The sequence below is a fragment of the Cladophialophora bantiana genome, assembly GCF_000835475.1.
Source record: "Cladophialophora bantiana CBS 173.52 unplaced genomic scaffold supercont1.13, whole genome shotgun sequence".
In the NCBI taxonomy this organism is placed as follows: Eukaryota; Fungi; Ascomycota; class Eurotiomycetes; order Chaetothyriales; family Herpotrichiellaceae; genus Cladophialophora; species Cladophialophora bantiana.
The window spans coordinates 550,785-567,212 of NW_015971587.1; the positions used below are offsets into that span (position 1 = coordinate 550,785).

Genomic DNA, 16,428 nt, shown 5'->3' on the forward strand with positions numbered 1-16,428 from the left:
TGCTGTCGATTGCCTATACTTCCTTTGCTGCGCCTCTCTTTCGCCCCTTCAAGTGGAACTCGTCGATCCCTCGGGCCTGCGATCCCACAACTTGAGGGAGAGATTTCTGTCTCACCAGTTCATTTCCTTTGAACCAAACTCTCTGGTACTCTCTGGCTGCCGGCCTCCGGTACCTGCGATCGCGGGCAATATTTCCCGAATCTTAAATTCTTCTCCTGATCTAACACGACGTCTCCCGATCGGTGTTGTGCCCTATAAGCTCGTCTGCAGGAGCGAGAGCCCTCCGCGGTTACGTTGGCGCCCGCCGACCACACCTCCTCAGGCTTCCCCAAGTCACTTGCGACAGAGAAGAAGTGAAAGGGATACATCCTGCCACTAACCACCCCCCTGGTTCCACGGCCGAAAGTTCAGTCGAGATCCCAATAACCGATACTCTGGAAATACTCAGGTGAATCTTGGTTGAGGCCATGTCCTAGTCCGGGACTGTATCGCGAAAGAGGTACTCAGAAGCCACGTCGTCCTACATATATTACCTTTCATAAAGGTGCTGATACCCGCAGTCGCAGTCCCCCTCTGTTGTGAACCCGATTCAACATGTCTGCAGGACCGGGTCTGTCCAGGCAGAGATCTGTCTCGGGCAAGTCGAAGGGGGTAATACGTCCACCCGTCCCTAGGTTAAGGCAATCTGGTGAAGACGCCGCCTTCGAACCATGCGCATCGACGGCCTCTCTCCTCCTCTTCGCCCATGGCTCGACAATTATATGTCTGCACCATGATACATTGGCCGTCGAGCGTCGGTTTGAAAAGCACTCGAAGGATATTCAGTTGATATCCGCCGATAATGTCAGCGAAACTGGGGCTGGAAGGCTAGTTATCACCTACGATGTGGGACAGACGGCTATTGTTTGGGACTTGTTCACTGGCGAGCAGCTCTCCCGTTTTGTATCGTATGAATCTTTGACGGTCGCGCATTGGATGAGAAACGGGAATGTTGCCTTTGGTGAGTCGCGCCTTCTCTGAAGCCTCATTATCCCCCTGCTGAAATCGTGCAAGGAAACGCAAAAGGCGAAGTGATATTGTTCGAGCCTGCAACAAGTGACCATATCTCGGCGCGGACCATATTCGATCCCATTACGGCGATAGCCCCGTCCTCGGATTGCAAAACTTATGCCATCGGGTGGGTTAGCTTGCAGTGCAGAAATGAATTATGCTCATCTTCGGCAGATATAAAAATGGGTCCATTTTGTTGGCAGCGTTACAACCCTCATTCACAATTCTACACACTCTGACAACGTCCCGCGCCCCCTCGCCAATTGTTTCTTTAACATGGCATGCCTCGTCCTCGAAACAGAAGTCTGACATGCTTGCAACCCAAACAGCTGACGGAGACTTGAGGGTCTGGAGCGTCTCCAAACCACCAACAGCAGAGGCCCCCCGAGTTATTCGCGTCTTAAAGCGTACCGACACCTATTCTCCCGGTCGAAATTGGATTTCATGGTCCAAAAATGGCCGGATCGTTCAATTCAGCGAAGGCAAAACCTGGGCTTGGGACGTCCGAACCAAACATGTCACCTACGAGCCTATCCCGACGGTGGACGGAGTCAGAGCCATTGCTTGTCACGGACCGACGGGGACCTTGTTTACCTTGGGACCGGACTACACAGTGCAACAGTACGATGTCGAAAGGGCGCTCTTGGTTGCAAATGTACGACACTTGCCATTGACTGTTCCGCCCACACCGCCAGAGGATATAAGAGGGCCAACGTGGACGACATCTGAAAGCGAAGAGGAGCTTGCATCTCCTCTTGTTCGGGCTCGACGGGAACTACGTGCATCTGAAGCAGCCAAGTATGACCGCAACAATATTCCTAGCCCTCAATCGGCTCTCAGTTCACAGAAAGGTGGTTCCAAAAACGGAGTCAACGACATAATCTCGCCTGCTGGGAGGACGGACTATACGACTACATCGTTCGACACAGGCATTCAGTCACAATCAACATTGTACCATCAGCCTGCACAGCTCTCTGGCCAGGCTTACCAGCCTCAGTCTCCTGCAACTACAAGGACAGCCAGGAAAGGTTCTCGTTTGAGGCAGGAAGTGATTATGAGCCCCGAAGAGGCACAAGTCGCAGAACTCTTCCCCTACACTAGGGCTCGATTGCACGATGTGCCGTATCGGGCCCCAAGATCGCTCGATGAGAGCCACATGACTCCAGACGATTTGCGAAGGCAGATGCTGAGCGTTGTGTTTGGTTGGGAAGAAGACGTCCAAGACCTTATTCGCGACGAATTGAGCCGCCATCCCAGCGATAGCCAAACCGCAATTTTTCTCGCCAAGTGGCTCGACGAAGACCCTGACTACTTGGCCGAGATCATGGGATCTACAGGAAGCGTCGCCAGTCTAGACTGGATGCTGCTCGCTTTAGGTACAATTAGCAACCAGGTGGGGGCAAAGAAAATCACGCAAGTCTTCATCGAGAAACTGTTGGCCAAAGGCGACATCCACGCTGCAGCTACTCTTCTGCTTGCCCTTGGTGACAGGAGCGATGCGATCGAAGTCTACGTGTCGAGGCATCAGTACATGGAAGCAGTCTTGCTAACCTGCCTTGTCACACCAGATGACTGGCAAAGGCAATCATATCTAGTGCGCCGATGGGGCGAACACGTCGTTGAGAATTCGCAACAATCGCTTGCTATCCGCTGCTTCTCGTGCACAGGCGTCGAGCCTTCTGATCCTTGGACTTCACCGAATGCTCAACTAGCCACGAGAATCGCACCAGAACCGGTGTCAAGTCCTCAAGCGCCGCCCCATTTGGAGCCTCTGGAACCTCTGGAGTATCCTGCGATTTTCCAGAAGACTCTGGAGAGACGGCGGACGCTCGATGCCCCAACGCCGGTAGCCATGCCCCCTCCACATATGATGTCGGCCATTCATCAACCGCCCACGCCATTCAGGACTGCTGCTGCCCAAGGAACAAGAATTACTCCTCAAACATCGGCATTGAAACTCATCACCTCATTCGGAGCCCAACCGAATAACAACTTTAAATTCCCCGGGCTCAAGCCTGAAGACCGAACGCCAACTGTTGCTGCTGCTGTAACGCCTATTGCGGAATCAGCTATTGATAGATCCGCTCTATCACCCGGCGGTCTAGGCTCTTATCGCTTAAACAACATTCGCAGCATCAACAGCGCGCTCTCGGCCAAGACCGCAACGCCAGGCGGCTTCCAGCCGAGTCGATTGGCGGTAATTGGGGAAACGCCTGTCGATGTTGACGCTCCGCAGCTTTCAAGTTCATTGCCGCAGAGGTCTGTGTCTGTGCCCGCCGAATTGACGGCCTCCAAGCCAGCGAACGGCGAAGAGCAAGCTCCGGCCCTGAACGACACCCAACGAGGAAAGCAAGCCTTGACACTGCTGACATCCGCACGGTATGAGCCATTAGCCACGCCAGTGAAGGAAACACCGCAAACAGCTGTCGGACCCCAGACCGCCATCAAGTTCCCAGGTTCCGCCGCGCAATTTAATGTCGGCCTAGGTCATGATGAACGGCTCTTGGATGCATCACGGTCAAGGACTGGCTCAAAAAGTCGAAAGCCTGACGGACTCTCAATCCAAACTATTCATGTTTCGAGTCAAGAATATATGCCGTCTTCCAGCTACGGAGAACCCGCTAGCAGGCCCGCCACCACAGGATCGTACTTAAACACTCAACTCGATACCACCGGAGACCTAACAAGTCCACCGACTACTGACCTTAGCTATCGGAGCGTTAAGAGCCCTATGGTTACCGGCCGAAGCATCGATCAGTATATTAGCAGTCTTGAACAAGCTCAATATTATACGAAACATTCTAGAGCTCGCGGTTACAGCAGTACTAGCAAACAGTCGAGGGATGACCAATCAGACCGGAAAAAGAGCAGAGCTGGTAATATGGAAGACGGTGGCGAGAGAGAACCTCGACGAACAATTCCTACAGCCAAACGGTCGCCCTCCTCCCCAGTTCCAATGTCACCGGAGGATCTCCGCATGTACAGCACCAGTGTCGAAAGCTTTGACTCATTGTACAGTTCTAATTTCTCCGCGATCGATCGGTCGGAGACCCCGGGAAGCATGTCCAAACTTAGTCGTCGTGGCTCTCAATCGACTGCAAAAGGCGGGAAACCGCGCAAGAGGTCGCACTCGAGACATACCGGCCCTAGAAGCAAGACGGGGAGCCGTGGTGCCAGCCGACAGCCAAGCCCAGAGCCTGCAATCTTTTCTCCACGAGGCCGGAGCTCTTCTCGCAAAGAGAATCTAGGGCATCGTTCTCCGTCATCACCACGACCAATGGTGCCTTCCGAAGAAGACCGACAGAGCCGATTTGACCAAGATTCGGCTCTGAGGCTGGTTTCTAAGGACCGACACCGACTACACCGAAGCACTAGTCGTCAACCACACCGTGATACAAGTGCAAAGAGAGACAGATCACCCGATCGACGAAGAGTTCGCGCCAGATCTCGCAGTCGTCAAGCAGAAGAGGCCACTACACTGAGTCGGAAAGCAAGCCGTAGTGAGCATCACCGTCGACATCGCCGTCCAAGTGACGCAACGTATGATCGGAGCGCCCACCCCGATGACCCTGAAGACATCAGCAAACTCAACAATACAGTCGTAGCTCAAGACGTGGTGCCGAGATCCGCTAGTCAACCTCAATTCGCATCGGGGTGGGAAGGGCGAGAGACGCTGACAGAGCAGCCAGAAGCCCGAAAACAGCCTCTGGATCGTCGTCCTTCTGCGCCCAACATTCCCCTTGCAAGTGAGCTTTCTACACACTACAAGTCTGCCTCGACGAGCAATATACCACCCCCATTATCAAGGTCGTACACTGACAACGCGATCATCAATGCATCTTCATTCCCAGAGAGCAGCCTGGGGACGGAAGTGTCCGGTCTCGGCCTGCTCAAAGGGAGGCCAGCGACACCCAGGGCTATGCAGGTCGATGCCACAATCCCAGAGGGTCAGGAATCGAACCTAATTTCTGGCGCGAGCGGCGCCGAATTGTTAACCAGTGATGTTTATCGACCGCCTACCCGTGAAGACATCAGCAGACCTGGTTCAGCCCGAGCACCCGTTTCCCTCGAATTCCTTGCCCAGATCCCCAAGCATCCCGCCTACGACCGTCGCATCGCAGGCAGTAGATCAAGCAGCAAGGGGGCTGAAGCTCGTGCAACCTCACGGAGTCGAGGCACATCCCGCGACCGCACTGCGCGTGTATCTCCACGCGAAGTTGCCCCGGCCACGATGTCAAGTCCTCCTATAGGAAGCACTGACACATCGGTCCCTACGGCCTTCGTGCCCCAACAGCCACATAACCCGCCTATTCTTCCCGAGTTGCAACACCTCGCCGAACCACCCCCACCTCCTCCTCCACCGGTACCGAAAGTGTCCTCCTACGCCGCAGGCAGCCCTAACCTGTCTAATCCACGTGGCTTTGATTCCATGGATGCCGCAACCGTACCTCTGCCCATGTCGGCCTTCGCCACTCACACTACGTTCCACGAGGTGGCGCCGAATACTAGTAACGCATTACCTTTGTCTGCCGGGCCCTTGTCTTCAAGCACGGGTCATAGGCGAGGGCGATCTGCGAATGATAACCAAAGTGGCAGCGGCAGTGGCAGCTCAGGAGGCCAATTGTTGAACAAATTGAGGAGCTTTACAGGAAGAACGAGGTCTCCCAGTAGAGGGAGAAGAGGTGGTGATGATAACCAAGCCATGAGTCCTAGGATTGTTGGAGTTGGCGAGAATGTGCAGCCGGCGCCATATGAGAGCATCCCGAGCGCTATGATGGGGAGTGTTGGGTCTTGAAACAAGCTGAATTCGTGAAGGTGGACTGAGTCGAGGTAGTGACCCCCGGTGGCGGAAAGAGGGGCGGGGGGAAGCGGATGCAATGAAGATCAAGAAGTTCTGGAAAGTTCTTTCGAGCCGTTTCTCATGTTTTAAAAGGGCCGAGAAAAGAGAGATTCTTATCAGTGGCTCACGCGGACTCAAAATGCAAGTGCCGCTCTTCAGCGATGCCTTCTTTGCAGTTCTTGACGATCCTTGCTATGAGCGATTGCAAATTGAGGAGATGAGATGAGTTGATCTATGGATAACGGAGTTGGGGGCGTCGAATTCAACTCGCTTGCGACCTAGCTGATCAGGTAATAAAGTGATGGATGCAAACCAGGACACAGTGGCATCGAGCCCAACGGATTTATTATTTCCCAACATGGCTGATTCTTTGTAAGGGAAGGGAAGGAGGGAGGAGGGACGGGACGGTATGGAATGAATATAGGACGACTGAGTGACTCTATTTCATCCACTATTTAAGATATCTTGACGATGTCAATGAGATGGGTCCTATCACCACGGACGAAGTATGTCCTCCATTCCCCGTTCCCCGTTCCCCGTGTTGCCTTTTCGGACCTCTTCTGTCTCCACCTGTCCTGTTCTGTCCTGTTCTGTCCTGTTCTGTCCTGTTCTGTCCTGTTCTGGTCTGCTTCTCTCGTGTAAGCTGGACCAATAAGGACCTCCCACTAGGAGGCTCTGCGCAAGGTGGAGGACGATCGGAGTACGAAGTATGGAGTATATGACAGAACCCCCGTTTGTTCCCCCTCCTCGTTCGCGACGAAAGGCCCGTGCCACGTATCGCGGACCAGTGTATGACCTCTGTTGGGACGGTGGCGTGAAATGTATTGGATGCCACGGGCATCTGATGAAAACAGGAGCGAATCTCGGGGGCGATTTTCTCGCTCTTTCCCTCTTTTTCTCGATTTCTCTGGTGTGCTATGAGATTACGAAAGCGTTCTCTCTCTCTCTCTCTCTCTCTCTCTCTCTCTCTCTCTCTTTCTCCGCGCACAGTTTAATTATTCCCCATTCTTTCCCACCCTATTGAGAGGCAGATCATAGGGGGAGAGCAAGAGAAAGAGACAATATCGTGAAATGCGTAGAAGATGGAAGGGCGGCGAAGATGTCTAGCTAGACCCGCTTGAGCTTCTTCCTCTGGTTTTTTTGGTTTGTAGCTGGCTATCTTTAGCGGTTGTTGTGCCCATAGATAGGGTGTGACCCCGACGAGGAAGATCGTCCCTTTTTGGTTACAACGGTAATATGACTCCGTGCAGCGAAGTTCTTCGAACTCCCTCAGCGCTGTTGTGGAGGGGAGGAGTAGTTGGTTGGTGCTGTAGCTGTGCCTTGATCGACGAAGGGCGAAAGTTATTTTCTTTCCATCCGATGCCGGATACATTTCGGTAGTCTGTGAGTAGTCACTAAAACCGTATGAGGACGTTGACTCCTAAGACGCCAGTTTCGTACAAGTACAAATATCTTGCATGTCGGATTTCGCGAGGTTTGGTGTGATGGATTGGGTATGGTGATCGAGGCGCTTAGTCCTCGCCGAAGAGAACTCGGAAGCTGATAAGAGACGCAGCGGACTGGGAGGCTGAAGGAGGAATGGGGGAGCTGTGCTTTTCATCCCAAAATCATCTCTTTCAGCGAGCGTTTGGCAGTCGTAGTGGTTGGGTTCCCTGCTTAACGAGCAGCCTTGTTTCGACGTGCTCCGGTCTGAGTGCTTCGCAACTGGTGAGCATAGATAGCTAGCTTTCGTCGTTCCCTTCAGCCCTATCTCCTCTTTCGATGCCTAGAACACATTTGCTCTTGACTTCACTCTCGGATTGAAAAGCGGGTTCTGCAGTCTCGATATCTCTCGTTTCGTGGATTGTTCATTGTGGGAGGACACCCTCGATCAGCTCATGCGAAGGTCCGCCTAATTCTAATTCTTTGTCCGAAGTGACTCAAACTCCACCACCACTCCTTCCCACGGCGACGCTCAGATCCCTGTCTTTCCTGCTGGCCAGGTATCTCTGCTTTTCCTTCTCGGCCTGGATCCAGTTCCGCCGGCCTTCTTCTTCGAGTAGTCTTGTGCGTTCGCGGGATTGCGACTCGAGGCGTCGCAGCCATAGGTAAGAGGCCACGGGGATGAAGACAATGGCGGCAAGGAAGAACTTCTTGGAGCGGCTGCTTTCCACACACACATATAAAATCACAGGTCAGTTATCGGCTCAAGGATGTTTTATGAGGGTCAAAGAACTGGTAAGGTGATCAAGGGAGTGGGCTCGTTACATACGTGAGGTAAGGGCCAGGACGGTAACCCGGGATGGAGCTCGGTTGTTGCGAATTGGATGTAGACGACTGAGGCATTGTGACGAGTTGGCGGGTAAATGATGGATTGCTCGAATTGCTCGAGGGAGCTCCCCAAAGCCAACAACGATCGACGGAACGGGCGGGACAGAGTGCCCAACCCTTCGATGACACCCGGAAAAGTTGAGGCACAAGGTTGCTGAAGACGTCGTCTTCTCTTCTCGTAACAAAACAAGTAGAACGGCAATGGGAGGCACAGGTGAATCCTCGTTTGTGAAAGTGATGATTGTCCACCAAGAGAACGAAGTCAAGCATATATTACGTCTCCGCACAGGAGTTGGACTGATCCGGGAGCTCTTTGCTTGTTAAGCAATGTCTTGGGCTGCCTGGGGCTACGAATCGCGAGACAGGCACGAAGCCATGCGAAGCGATTGGCGACTCCGGCAGCGGGCGACTCGGCGGGGGGGGGCTGATGGGCTGACGGGCGAAGCCAGCGGAGCAGGATCCGATTTTGCGGGGGAAGGCGATCAGAGGGACTGATATTGCTTCATCTAAGTATCATCTTGTCCACGCTCCGCTGCCTTGGTGTTGGGAGTATTACGCACGGAGTACTCCCCGATATACCCCAATACGATCCATGAGGCTTTTCCATACGCCCAGGGGCCTCTTCCCGACGCACTTCCCAAGCCCCATTGCTATGTAGAGGTCCTATCCTGTAGTTGGTGGTAGTTTCCCTCGCAACAATGCCATGACGCCTGTTGCATGTCGTAGGCGCTGTATCGCTGTATCTTCTTCGCCAAAATGCCATCAGTTCATCTCAGGAAAGAGCGGACGCACTCTAAATCTGAGCCCAAATCTCTTTTCAACCCTTTGTTCCACTGCTCTCTCCGCTGGTCTCGGTGGAACCCTCTCCATTGACAGCGTCGCTACCGGTATCACCGTCCTCATCATTATCGTCACCGCCTTCTTGACTTTCTGCCGTGTTGCTCTCGGTGTCATCGTTCCGATCAGGCACGGGTTCACCGTTCGCCCGGGCTAATCGCTCCTCTTCCCTCAGCATTCGCAGCCTTTCGGTTTCTTTGCGCATAGCCTCGAGGTTCCATGCGCCCTCGCTGTCATCCTCATCCTCGTCCTCTTCGCTATCTTCGTCTTCTGATCCCTTCCAGTTACCGCTTTCGAACATGGCTCTGCCGGTCGCATCCTTAGCTTTCATAGCCTCTGCTTCAGCAGCCTTCTTGTCCATGCGCTCTTTCTTCCATTTAGCGAAAGTCTCTGGTGTCACGGGTGTCAGCGTCCCGGTGAGTTTATGTCGTTCAGAGTCGAGGAAATCTTCCAGCGTCAGTGTGTTCATGGGCGACTTGTCCATCAACGCCTTCTCTGCACGCCTCTGTTCTTTTGTTTTCAGTACGAACCTAGCAAAGCATGTCAGACGGATTTCAATAAAGCAAAAGACGGCAATCCTCATACCCAGGCGGCAAGCTGTGTTTGTACATGCACTTGTCCCCTCCGTTGGGACAGGTCCAAAACCAGCCATACTTTCCATCTTCAACCGCTTGAATGAAGTATTTGCAAACTTTATCCGTGGTGGTCCGAGGATTTCCATGTTTACTGAGCACAACCTTTCGGAGCTTCTCTTCATCCCAGTCCTCCATGTTGTCCTTCTCTTTCTCCTCTTTGCTCTGTTCCCGAGTATCTTGGTACAAGTCCTTCTTGGCCACTTTCTTTCCCACTTCAAGGTCATGGCTGAACTTGCATTTCTTTCCTTTGTCACAGTGGCCCTGCTTGAAGAATTGACACAGCACAGTCTTGGGGTCGACGCCAAAGGGGACTTTCTGGACCTGGATGGGCTTGAAAAGTTCAGCGGCCTCGGCTTTGGCTTTTTCCGCAGCTTCCTTCTCCTTCTTTCTTTGTTCTTTCTCGGCCTCTTTTCGCTTCTCTTCAGGAGACTTGTTCGACTTTGCTTGGGCCTGAAGTTGTGCAATCTGCTTCTTTGCACTGCCACCCTTCTTGTTTTTCATGCCAAAAGTCTTGTCTTCGACGGATGCTTTCATTTTTTTGGGTGGATCCCCGCCCTTAGCCTTAGGCGCCATGTTGAATAAAATCGAATGAGGACTTGGGTAGTCGGAGCCTACAGCAAATTTACAAGGACGGCGGTTTTCGAAAGGGTAAGGGCGGCGCTTCGCTTAAATGGTCAGGTCTTAGTTGACACCGACGTGATTGAGGAGGCGACAACTGTCTCAGTAGGACGTTAAATTGGCAAAAGGGCGGCAGGCAAGTCTAAGGATGTGAGTTGGGCGAGGATTCCAGGTTGAATTGCTGGGGAGGTAATGATATTAGGATGAGTGGGCTACGGGTGTTTTCAGCAGGTGGCCATGTGTGACTGCGAACTGTGGGGGAAGTCTCCGACGTCAGCGGAAAATGCAACAAGGTCAGGACGCATGAGACAATCCACACCTACCTAGTTCCTAGTACTTCCTATGCTGGAGAGCTCTGTACAACGCATCTGCCCCCCCTCGCATATATTGCTTCTTCGTGAAACGTCCTATCACTCTCTCCGATGAATCTTTCCTACCCTTTACTTGCCAATACTCTCAGGCTATAGACCCAAAGTCGCAGGCATTTGCCATGGCAACTGAAGGCCCTCCTCCCTCCAGGTATCCTCCGTCAATGGGGCCTGGTGCGCGACCCGCCAACAAACCCGGAGAGCCAGACTCAAGAACAAAGTTGATGGAAGTCATACAGGCGAGAGCCAAATACCAGGTCTCTGTCGAGCCCGATACCCTGTCACTGAGCTACGAACTCCACAACACACCACGCCTCTACCGACTCTCATTTGACAATATGCCTTTGCATGGGCTTTCAAAATGGTGGATATATGGCGGATCTATAAGAGCGCGAAGAGCGGGTGTCCTAGCCATCGACCTTATACGTGGCTCCGAAAACGTGGTGCACAGACCTGTTACCCAACAAGAGGCGGAAGGTCTGGCGTATTGGACTTCGAGAAGACTCCTCTATGGTTCCCTGGCCACTTTCGCTACATCTGCGTTTGGTTTCTACCTGGCTCACAGAGGTCGCGCCAACATGAAATTCCCTTTCATCTCTGCAAAGCCCTTGGAGCGGTATAACAGATTTCCTCTTCAGCGGATGCCCCTTATAACTGGTCAGTTGGCTCAAACGGCCTGGCAGGTCACAAGGTATGTCATCTGGATGGAGCTGTTTTTCCTGGTTGGTACGCCTCTCGCTGGCGCTTTGGCCAGTGTTAGTGTGGCAAGAGGAATGGCCATCGATCCACGAACTCGAGGGCTCTTTGAAGCAATGCAAGCAATGCGAGAAAGACCCCGCGGCGACAGAGATCGGGCGCGTTCAAATGCCCCAATGGAGTGGCCTCAACAGCCTCAAGGGCAAGACGGTGGCCAGGATGCACAATCCGACTCCCAGCCTTATTTCAAAGATATGGAAAGCGGCGGCTCCCCAGATGGCTCCATAATCGACCATGGCCAAGATGGTGACAGCTTTTACCAAAGTGGAGCAAGTGACACTGGTGTTTTGGATGACTCTGGAACAAGAAACCGAGAGAGAAAAGAGCAGCGAGGATATCCAATACCACAGCCTTCAAGGCAGGTGCAGACCAACACGTCCTCCACCTCTTCGGCCGATTCTGACCCCTTCTTCTTCGACGACGCATCCCCCACTGCCGGAAACGACCCAGACATGGCCACTCCCACTCCTTACAATCCATCTACAGGCGGAAGTGTCTGGGAGCGCATACGAAGAGGCAATGCTCCTTCCTCGGCCAAATCGCCTCCAGCCACCTCTAACACCGATCTCCGCCGTCAACGACTCGAAACGGAACGGGCCCGTGAAGCTCGCGCCAATCAGATGGCAGAACGAGAGTCGGAGAGCAACGAAGGCATCTCTTACACCAGTGAGACAAGACTAGGTAGGGATGGACGCGACAGAGAGCAGGCGCAACGGGAATTTGATGACATGTTGGAGAGGGAGAGGAAGCAGAGCGGGAGCGAGGAGTATGATCGGGGGATGGCAGCGGTAGAGTCGGGAGAAGAAAGAAGGGCGGGGGAAGGAATGGGTGCTTGGGAAAGGAGACGGAGGGGAGATTAACATCGATCTATTGTGAAGGAATAAAGCGTGGTCAAAAGGCCAGAAGTCAAAATAATATTCCGGTCATATGTGGTTCAGGTTTACATGGGCTTGTACTCCTATTCTGTACGATATTGTGGCGGCAAAAGCAAATGTCTAGGAGACACATTCACCTCTCTTCTTGTCAGAGAGCCATGCCCACGCCAGAGCTCGACTTAGTCAGGGACTCAGAGAACAAGCATCAAAAACTTGACGGCTAGTTAGTTAGTAGGTTAATGCAAAACTTGTCCACAATGGCCCTTAGCAGCGTTCTCGCAGAATACTGCCAGGCTAGGTCGGTTCGTCTCTTGTCCTGCGAGGGCACATGGGTTCCGTCCCAATCACAGAGTGGCGTACAAGTACATGTGGGGGGGGGGGAACACGGAATACGCAGCAAGTTCAGCGCTCCGTATGTCGGAGTACCTGGACAGTGATTGATGTACCAAGTATACCTACCCAAGGATGTATGTGTGCTCGGTACGCATGTACCTACTACCCGTGCCGGCCGGTCGAGGCGCATGGAGTGTCCTGGGGTGCTAACTCCCTGACTTCCCCTCCCCTCCCTAGTACGGTACCTCCCCTAGTACCGCCTAACTACATAGTACACAGCCCATGCTTCTAGGGCCTATGTACATAGGCCAGCAATAGTGGCATGTGCCAAACCAGTGCCAGTACTGCGCCGTCAAATATGTGAGTACCAGGGACGCGGCCAGGGCCATGGTAGGTGACTACGACTGTGACTGTGACTGTGATGGGCGTTGGGGTGTGCGAGCAGACTGGAAACGAGCAGACCACGGGCGCAGTAACTACAATGTACATAAGCAATATGTACGGAGTGGGCATGATGGATGTGCCAGGGGTGGAGGTGAGGTGACTTGCGCGCCGCCATGACTCATCAGTCTGGTCTGCCTTGGTGTGCCTGCTTATGATTATTGCTGGCGCTGGTATTGGATGGGATGCCTTTTCACCGCACCGCCCATGTACCTACCTAGTAGCTACATGCCCGAGTAGTAGGGCGTCTCTGCTCTGTGGGAGCTTAGGGTGCCTGAACGAGATGCGGTGTGAGTACTGCTGTGTGTGTACGCATATGTGGCGTACTGGCTGTGCCCGTTATCACCTACCTAGGTATGTAGCCGGATCGCAATGAGAGTCTGCCGCGGTCGTGGTTCATCTTACGTGGGATGCTAATGGGGGATACGTGTCGGATCAATTGTTTGAATACTGACGGGCTGGCAGTGGCATGACTGATTGATTGATTGATTGATGATCGAGGAGCTCTCCTGTCCATCCATTGTCGTCTCTCCCAAAGCTCCCAACACCAATAAAAGCCCTCCCCTGTAAATTCCTTGCCGCACCATTGCAATTGCAAAAAGAAAGTGTTGTGCTGTTGTCGCCACGATGTAACAGCAGAGCCCCTAGTTTTCGTTGCCTAGGCGTAGAAACGCACTGCATGGGCTTTAATCGAGAAGTGGGAAACGCATGTGGTCAGGATATTCTAGAGGCTGTGGTGACGATACGAGAACGCTCGCTCATATGGACCGGGTTGGGTGGAATGGAAAAGGTGAACCTGATGGAGGGATTTCGTAGAGTTGGATGTCTGCAGTATTGACTCGAGGATCTGGCATTTAACGAGCAAGGATGCCTTGGTCTGGACGTCATTTCGATCCGCTTGCTTCGAGGCCGCGCATTGAGTGCCGCCTGATGGTAGACCTTGCAACTCATGCGGCCTCCTTGCCTTTGCCTTTGCCTTTAGCGTCACCTTCTGCTTCGTCCTCTTCGAGATCGGGCATCTCATCATCATCATCATCCTCTTCCTCTTCATTGTCGTCGCCACCCTCGGCTTCTCCCTCTGCTCCCAAGCCGGCACCACCACCGAGTTTGGAGAAGTCAATGCCACCAAAGCCACCGTCTTCTCCGAGACCACCTCCAAATTGGTTCATATAGTCATCTTCCGGAGCTTCGTTTTGTTCGTCCTCATCCACCCACTGAACGGAGGCAAAGGATCAGTAAACAGGAAGCTAGTGACTTGGAGGGTCATGGGGGCATACCTTGTCAAAGTCGGTGCGCAGGTAATGTACTTTTGCGGGGTCCTTGAGGAGGCGTGGCCAGTACTCCTCCTTGAGTTCCTTCTTCCTGAGAATCATCTGGATGTTGGCTGGGGTGTGATGCGTCTTGGAGTTCTCGACATCGATCTCAGCGTAGAATTCCATCTCAAGATGATATGTGGTCTTCTTGGTCTCTGACGTGCCAGTGAAGGTGAGACCGGTGGGCTTAAGGTCGAGTTTGAGGGACTTGGGGGGAACATCAGGCACGCTGATGGTCAGGTAGATGTAGTTCTTTTCTGGCTCAGTGGCGGAGGAGCGCTGCGCCCATAGGACTGCGGACACTCCCAGTCAGTCATTTGTTAAGGCCAAAGTGGAAGTTTGGTCCCGAGAGAGGGGGATGGCTCTGGAGCGTTGAAGTCATCGAGGCAGGGGAGGGTTTACCTTCTGGAGTAACCTGGCTAGACATGATGAGGTTTGCGAATTGGAGGGGCTTCTGGCCTAGGAGGATGGGAAAGTAAGGGTGAAGAACGAGAGGAGGAGCGTTGTCGTGTTATCAAGGCACGACCGAGGTGTGAGAACAATGGGAGATGGAAAAGTCTGCTTCTTGCTTGCTTGCTTGCTTCACCTGGGTCGCTGTAAAAGGTTCAACTATTTGTGTGCGGGCGATCGGTCTAAGGTGAAGGGGACGAGGCTGTTCGAAGTGCAACGAATAACATCGAAAGCCCCCCAAGCTGCTGGGCTGAGCACGCACTTGCAAACAGTGCCTGTTCCACTGCCCACTCAGCATGACTTTCCACGAGCAAAGACCCTCTTAAGGTACCGCCAAGTCCGCATCCGCACCACTAGTACGCCCATGCTGCCTGCCACTTATTCACTTATGCCCTTCCCCCCATTGTCTAACAAGTAGGCATCCTCCAAAGGACTTCGACTTCCTAACCACCTGTTTGCGCCTACCCGCCTCGCCGCCAAGTACTGAGTGTCTGACTGGGCTCCCCGCCATCAACCTTCCTCCACTGGCATCTGCAGGTGATAAAGTATTCGCTCCAGCTGCTCCCTAGTTGATCCCCGTTCATCAGCCCTACAACTTACTCTGGACAGCAAGTAGACCTCCCGCTTATTATCGCTCTAGCCCTATGACCGAGTGTTGTCGCAGACATTCACGTGCGACTTTCACCGCAAGCCTGCCGCCGCCGGCGTTCGGCTCAGATACCAGCATGGCCCTGTAGTTGACCACGAGCAGCCTGCAATCGAGCACACACAAGGAGCTTACCAAGCAACAAGGACCGCTACGGGAATACCACCATCATGCAATCGTTCAAAGCGGTCTTCTTCAAGCCGGATCCCCAAGAACAGGTTCGTCTGTAACTTCCCGCTGAATTGGCGCACGCTGACTTTATCTCAGAAACGAAAATGCGACGGCATTATACGGAAAAACGTGCGGGCTTTAGACCGGGATATCACAAACCTCAAGATCACAGAACAGAAAACGAGGACTTTGATACTGAATGCCGCAAAGAGGGGACAGAAAAATCCCTCTCAGGCGAAACAAGGCGCCGACGAAGCACGAATATTTGCTAGAGAGTTGATCAAGGTTCGGAAGCAGTCGGCAAGGTTACACACCAGCAAAGCACAACTGCAAAGCGTCCAGATGCAAGTGAACGAGGCATTTTCTGTTCGCAAGATCGAAGGCAGTCTCAAAGCCAGCACGCGCATCATGAAGGATGTCAACACATTAATTCGGTTACCAGAGCTGACCGGAACCATGCAAGAGCTGAGCCAGGAATTGATGAAGGCTGGCATCATTGAAGAAATGGTTGGTGATGCTCTACCGAACGATGAACTGCTGGAAGGAGAAGACGAAGAGGCGGAGACAGAAGTGGACAAAGTACTGGGCGAGGTATTGAAGGGAAGGCTGGGCATACCCGAACAGCAAGTCCCCCAGCTCCCCGTGGAAGCGGAGGAAGAAGAACCGGAAGAGGACAGAGAAGCAGAATTAGAGCAGATGCGAGGGAGGCTCGAGGCGTTGAAAAGCTGAGATGGCCACGAGGAAGCATGGCTGTACCTTTCTGGCGCAGCTGCCGTAGACCAGGC

At 53.2% G+C, this 16,428-nt stretch overlaps 6 protein-coding genes across 6 annotated transcripts; 3 read left to right on the top strand and 3 right to left on the bottom strand.

Annotated features, from left to right (window-relative positions):
• Nucleotides 1-594: 594 nt before the first annotated feature.
• On the top strand, nucleotides 595-5,845 carry Z519_08558 (uncharacterized protein; the record flags this gene model as incomplete). Its single annotated transcript, XM_016766286.1, has 3 exons — nucleotides 595-1,000; nucleotides 1,054-1,177; nucleotides 1,225-5,845. 3 exons carry the CDS (start codon nucleotides 595-597, stop codon nucleotides 5,843-5,845), a joined length of 5,151 nt encoding a protein of 1,716 aa, XP_016617444.1.
• Nucleotides 5,846-7,809: 1,964 nt separating this feature from the next.
• On the bottom strand, nucleotides 7,810-8,215 carry Z519_08559 (uncharacterized protein; the record flags this gene model as incomplete). The annotated part of the gene is made up of 2 exons (XM_016766287.1): nucleotides 7,810-8,032; nucleotides 8,142-8,215. 2 exons carry the CDS (start codon nucleotides 8,213-8,215, stop codon nucleotides 7,810-7,812), a joined length of 297 nt encoding a protein of 98 aa, XP_016617445.1.
• An 802-nt stretch (nucleotides 8,216-9,017) lies between these two features.
• On the bottom strand, nucleotides 9,018-10,245 carry Z519_08560 (uncharacterized protein; the record flags this gene model as incomplete). The annotated part of the gene is made up of 2 exons (XM_016766288.1): nucleotides 9,018-9,567; nucleotides 9,623-10,245. 2 exons carry the CDS (start codon nucleotides 10,243-10,245, stop codon nucleotides 9,018-9,020), a joined length of 1,173 nt encoding a protein of 390 aa, XP_016617446.1.
• Nucleotides 10,246-10,780: 535 nt separating this feature from the next.
• On the top strand, nucleotides 10,781-12,274 carry Z519_08561 (uncharacterized protein; the record flags this gene model as incomplete). The annotated part of the gene is made up of 1 exon (XM_016766289.1): nucleotides 10,781-12,274. One exon carries the CDS (start codon nucleotides 10,781-10,783, stop codon nucleotides 12,272-12,274), a length of 1,494 nt encoding a protein of 497 aa, XP_016617447.1.
• A 1,736-nt stretch (nucleotides 12,275-14,010) lies between these two features.
• On the bottom strand, nucleotides 14,011-14,803 carry Z519_08562 (uncharacterized protein; the record flags this gene model as incomplete). Its single annotated transcript, XM_016766290.1, has 3 exons — nucleotides 14,011-14,277; nucleotides 14,341-14,669; nucleotides 14,779-14,803. 3 exons carry the CDS (start codon nucleotides 14,801-14,803, stop codon nucleotides 14,011-14,013), a joined length of 621 nt encoding a protein of 206 aa, XP_016617448.1.
• Nucleotides 14,804-15,642: 839 nt separating this feature from the next.
• On the top strand, nucleotides 15,643-16,372 carry Z519_08563 (uncharacterized protein; the record flags this gene model as incomplete). The annotated part of the gene is made up of 2 exons (XM_016766291.1): nucleotides 15,643-15,690; nucleotides 15,740-16,372. 2 exons carry the CDS (start codon nucleotides 15,643-15,645, stop codon nucleotides 16,370-16,372), a joined length of 681 nt encoding a protein of 226 aa, XP_016617449.1.
• Nucleotides 16,373-16,428: the final 56 nt, after the last annotated feature.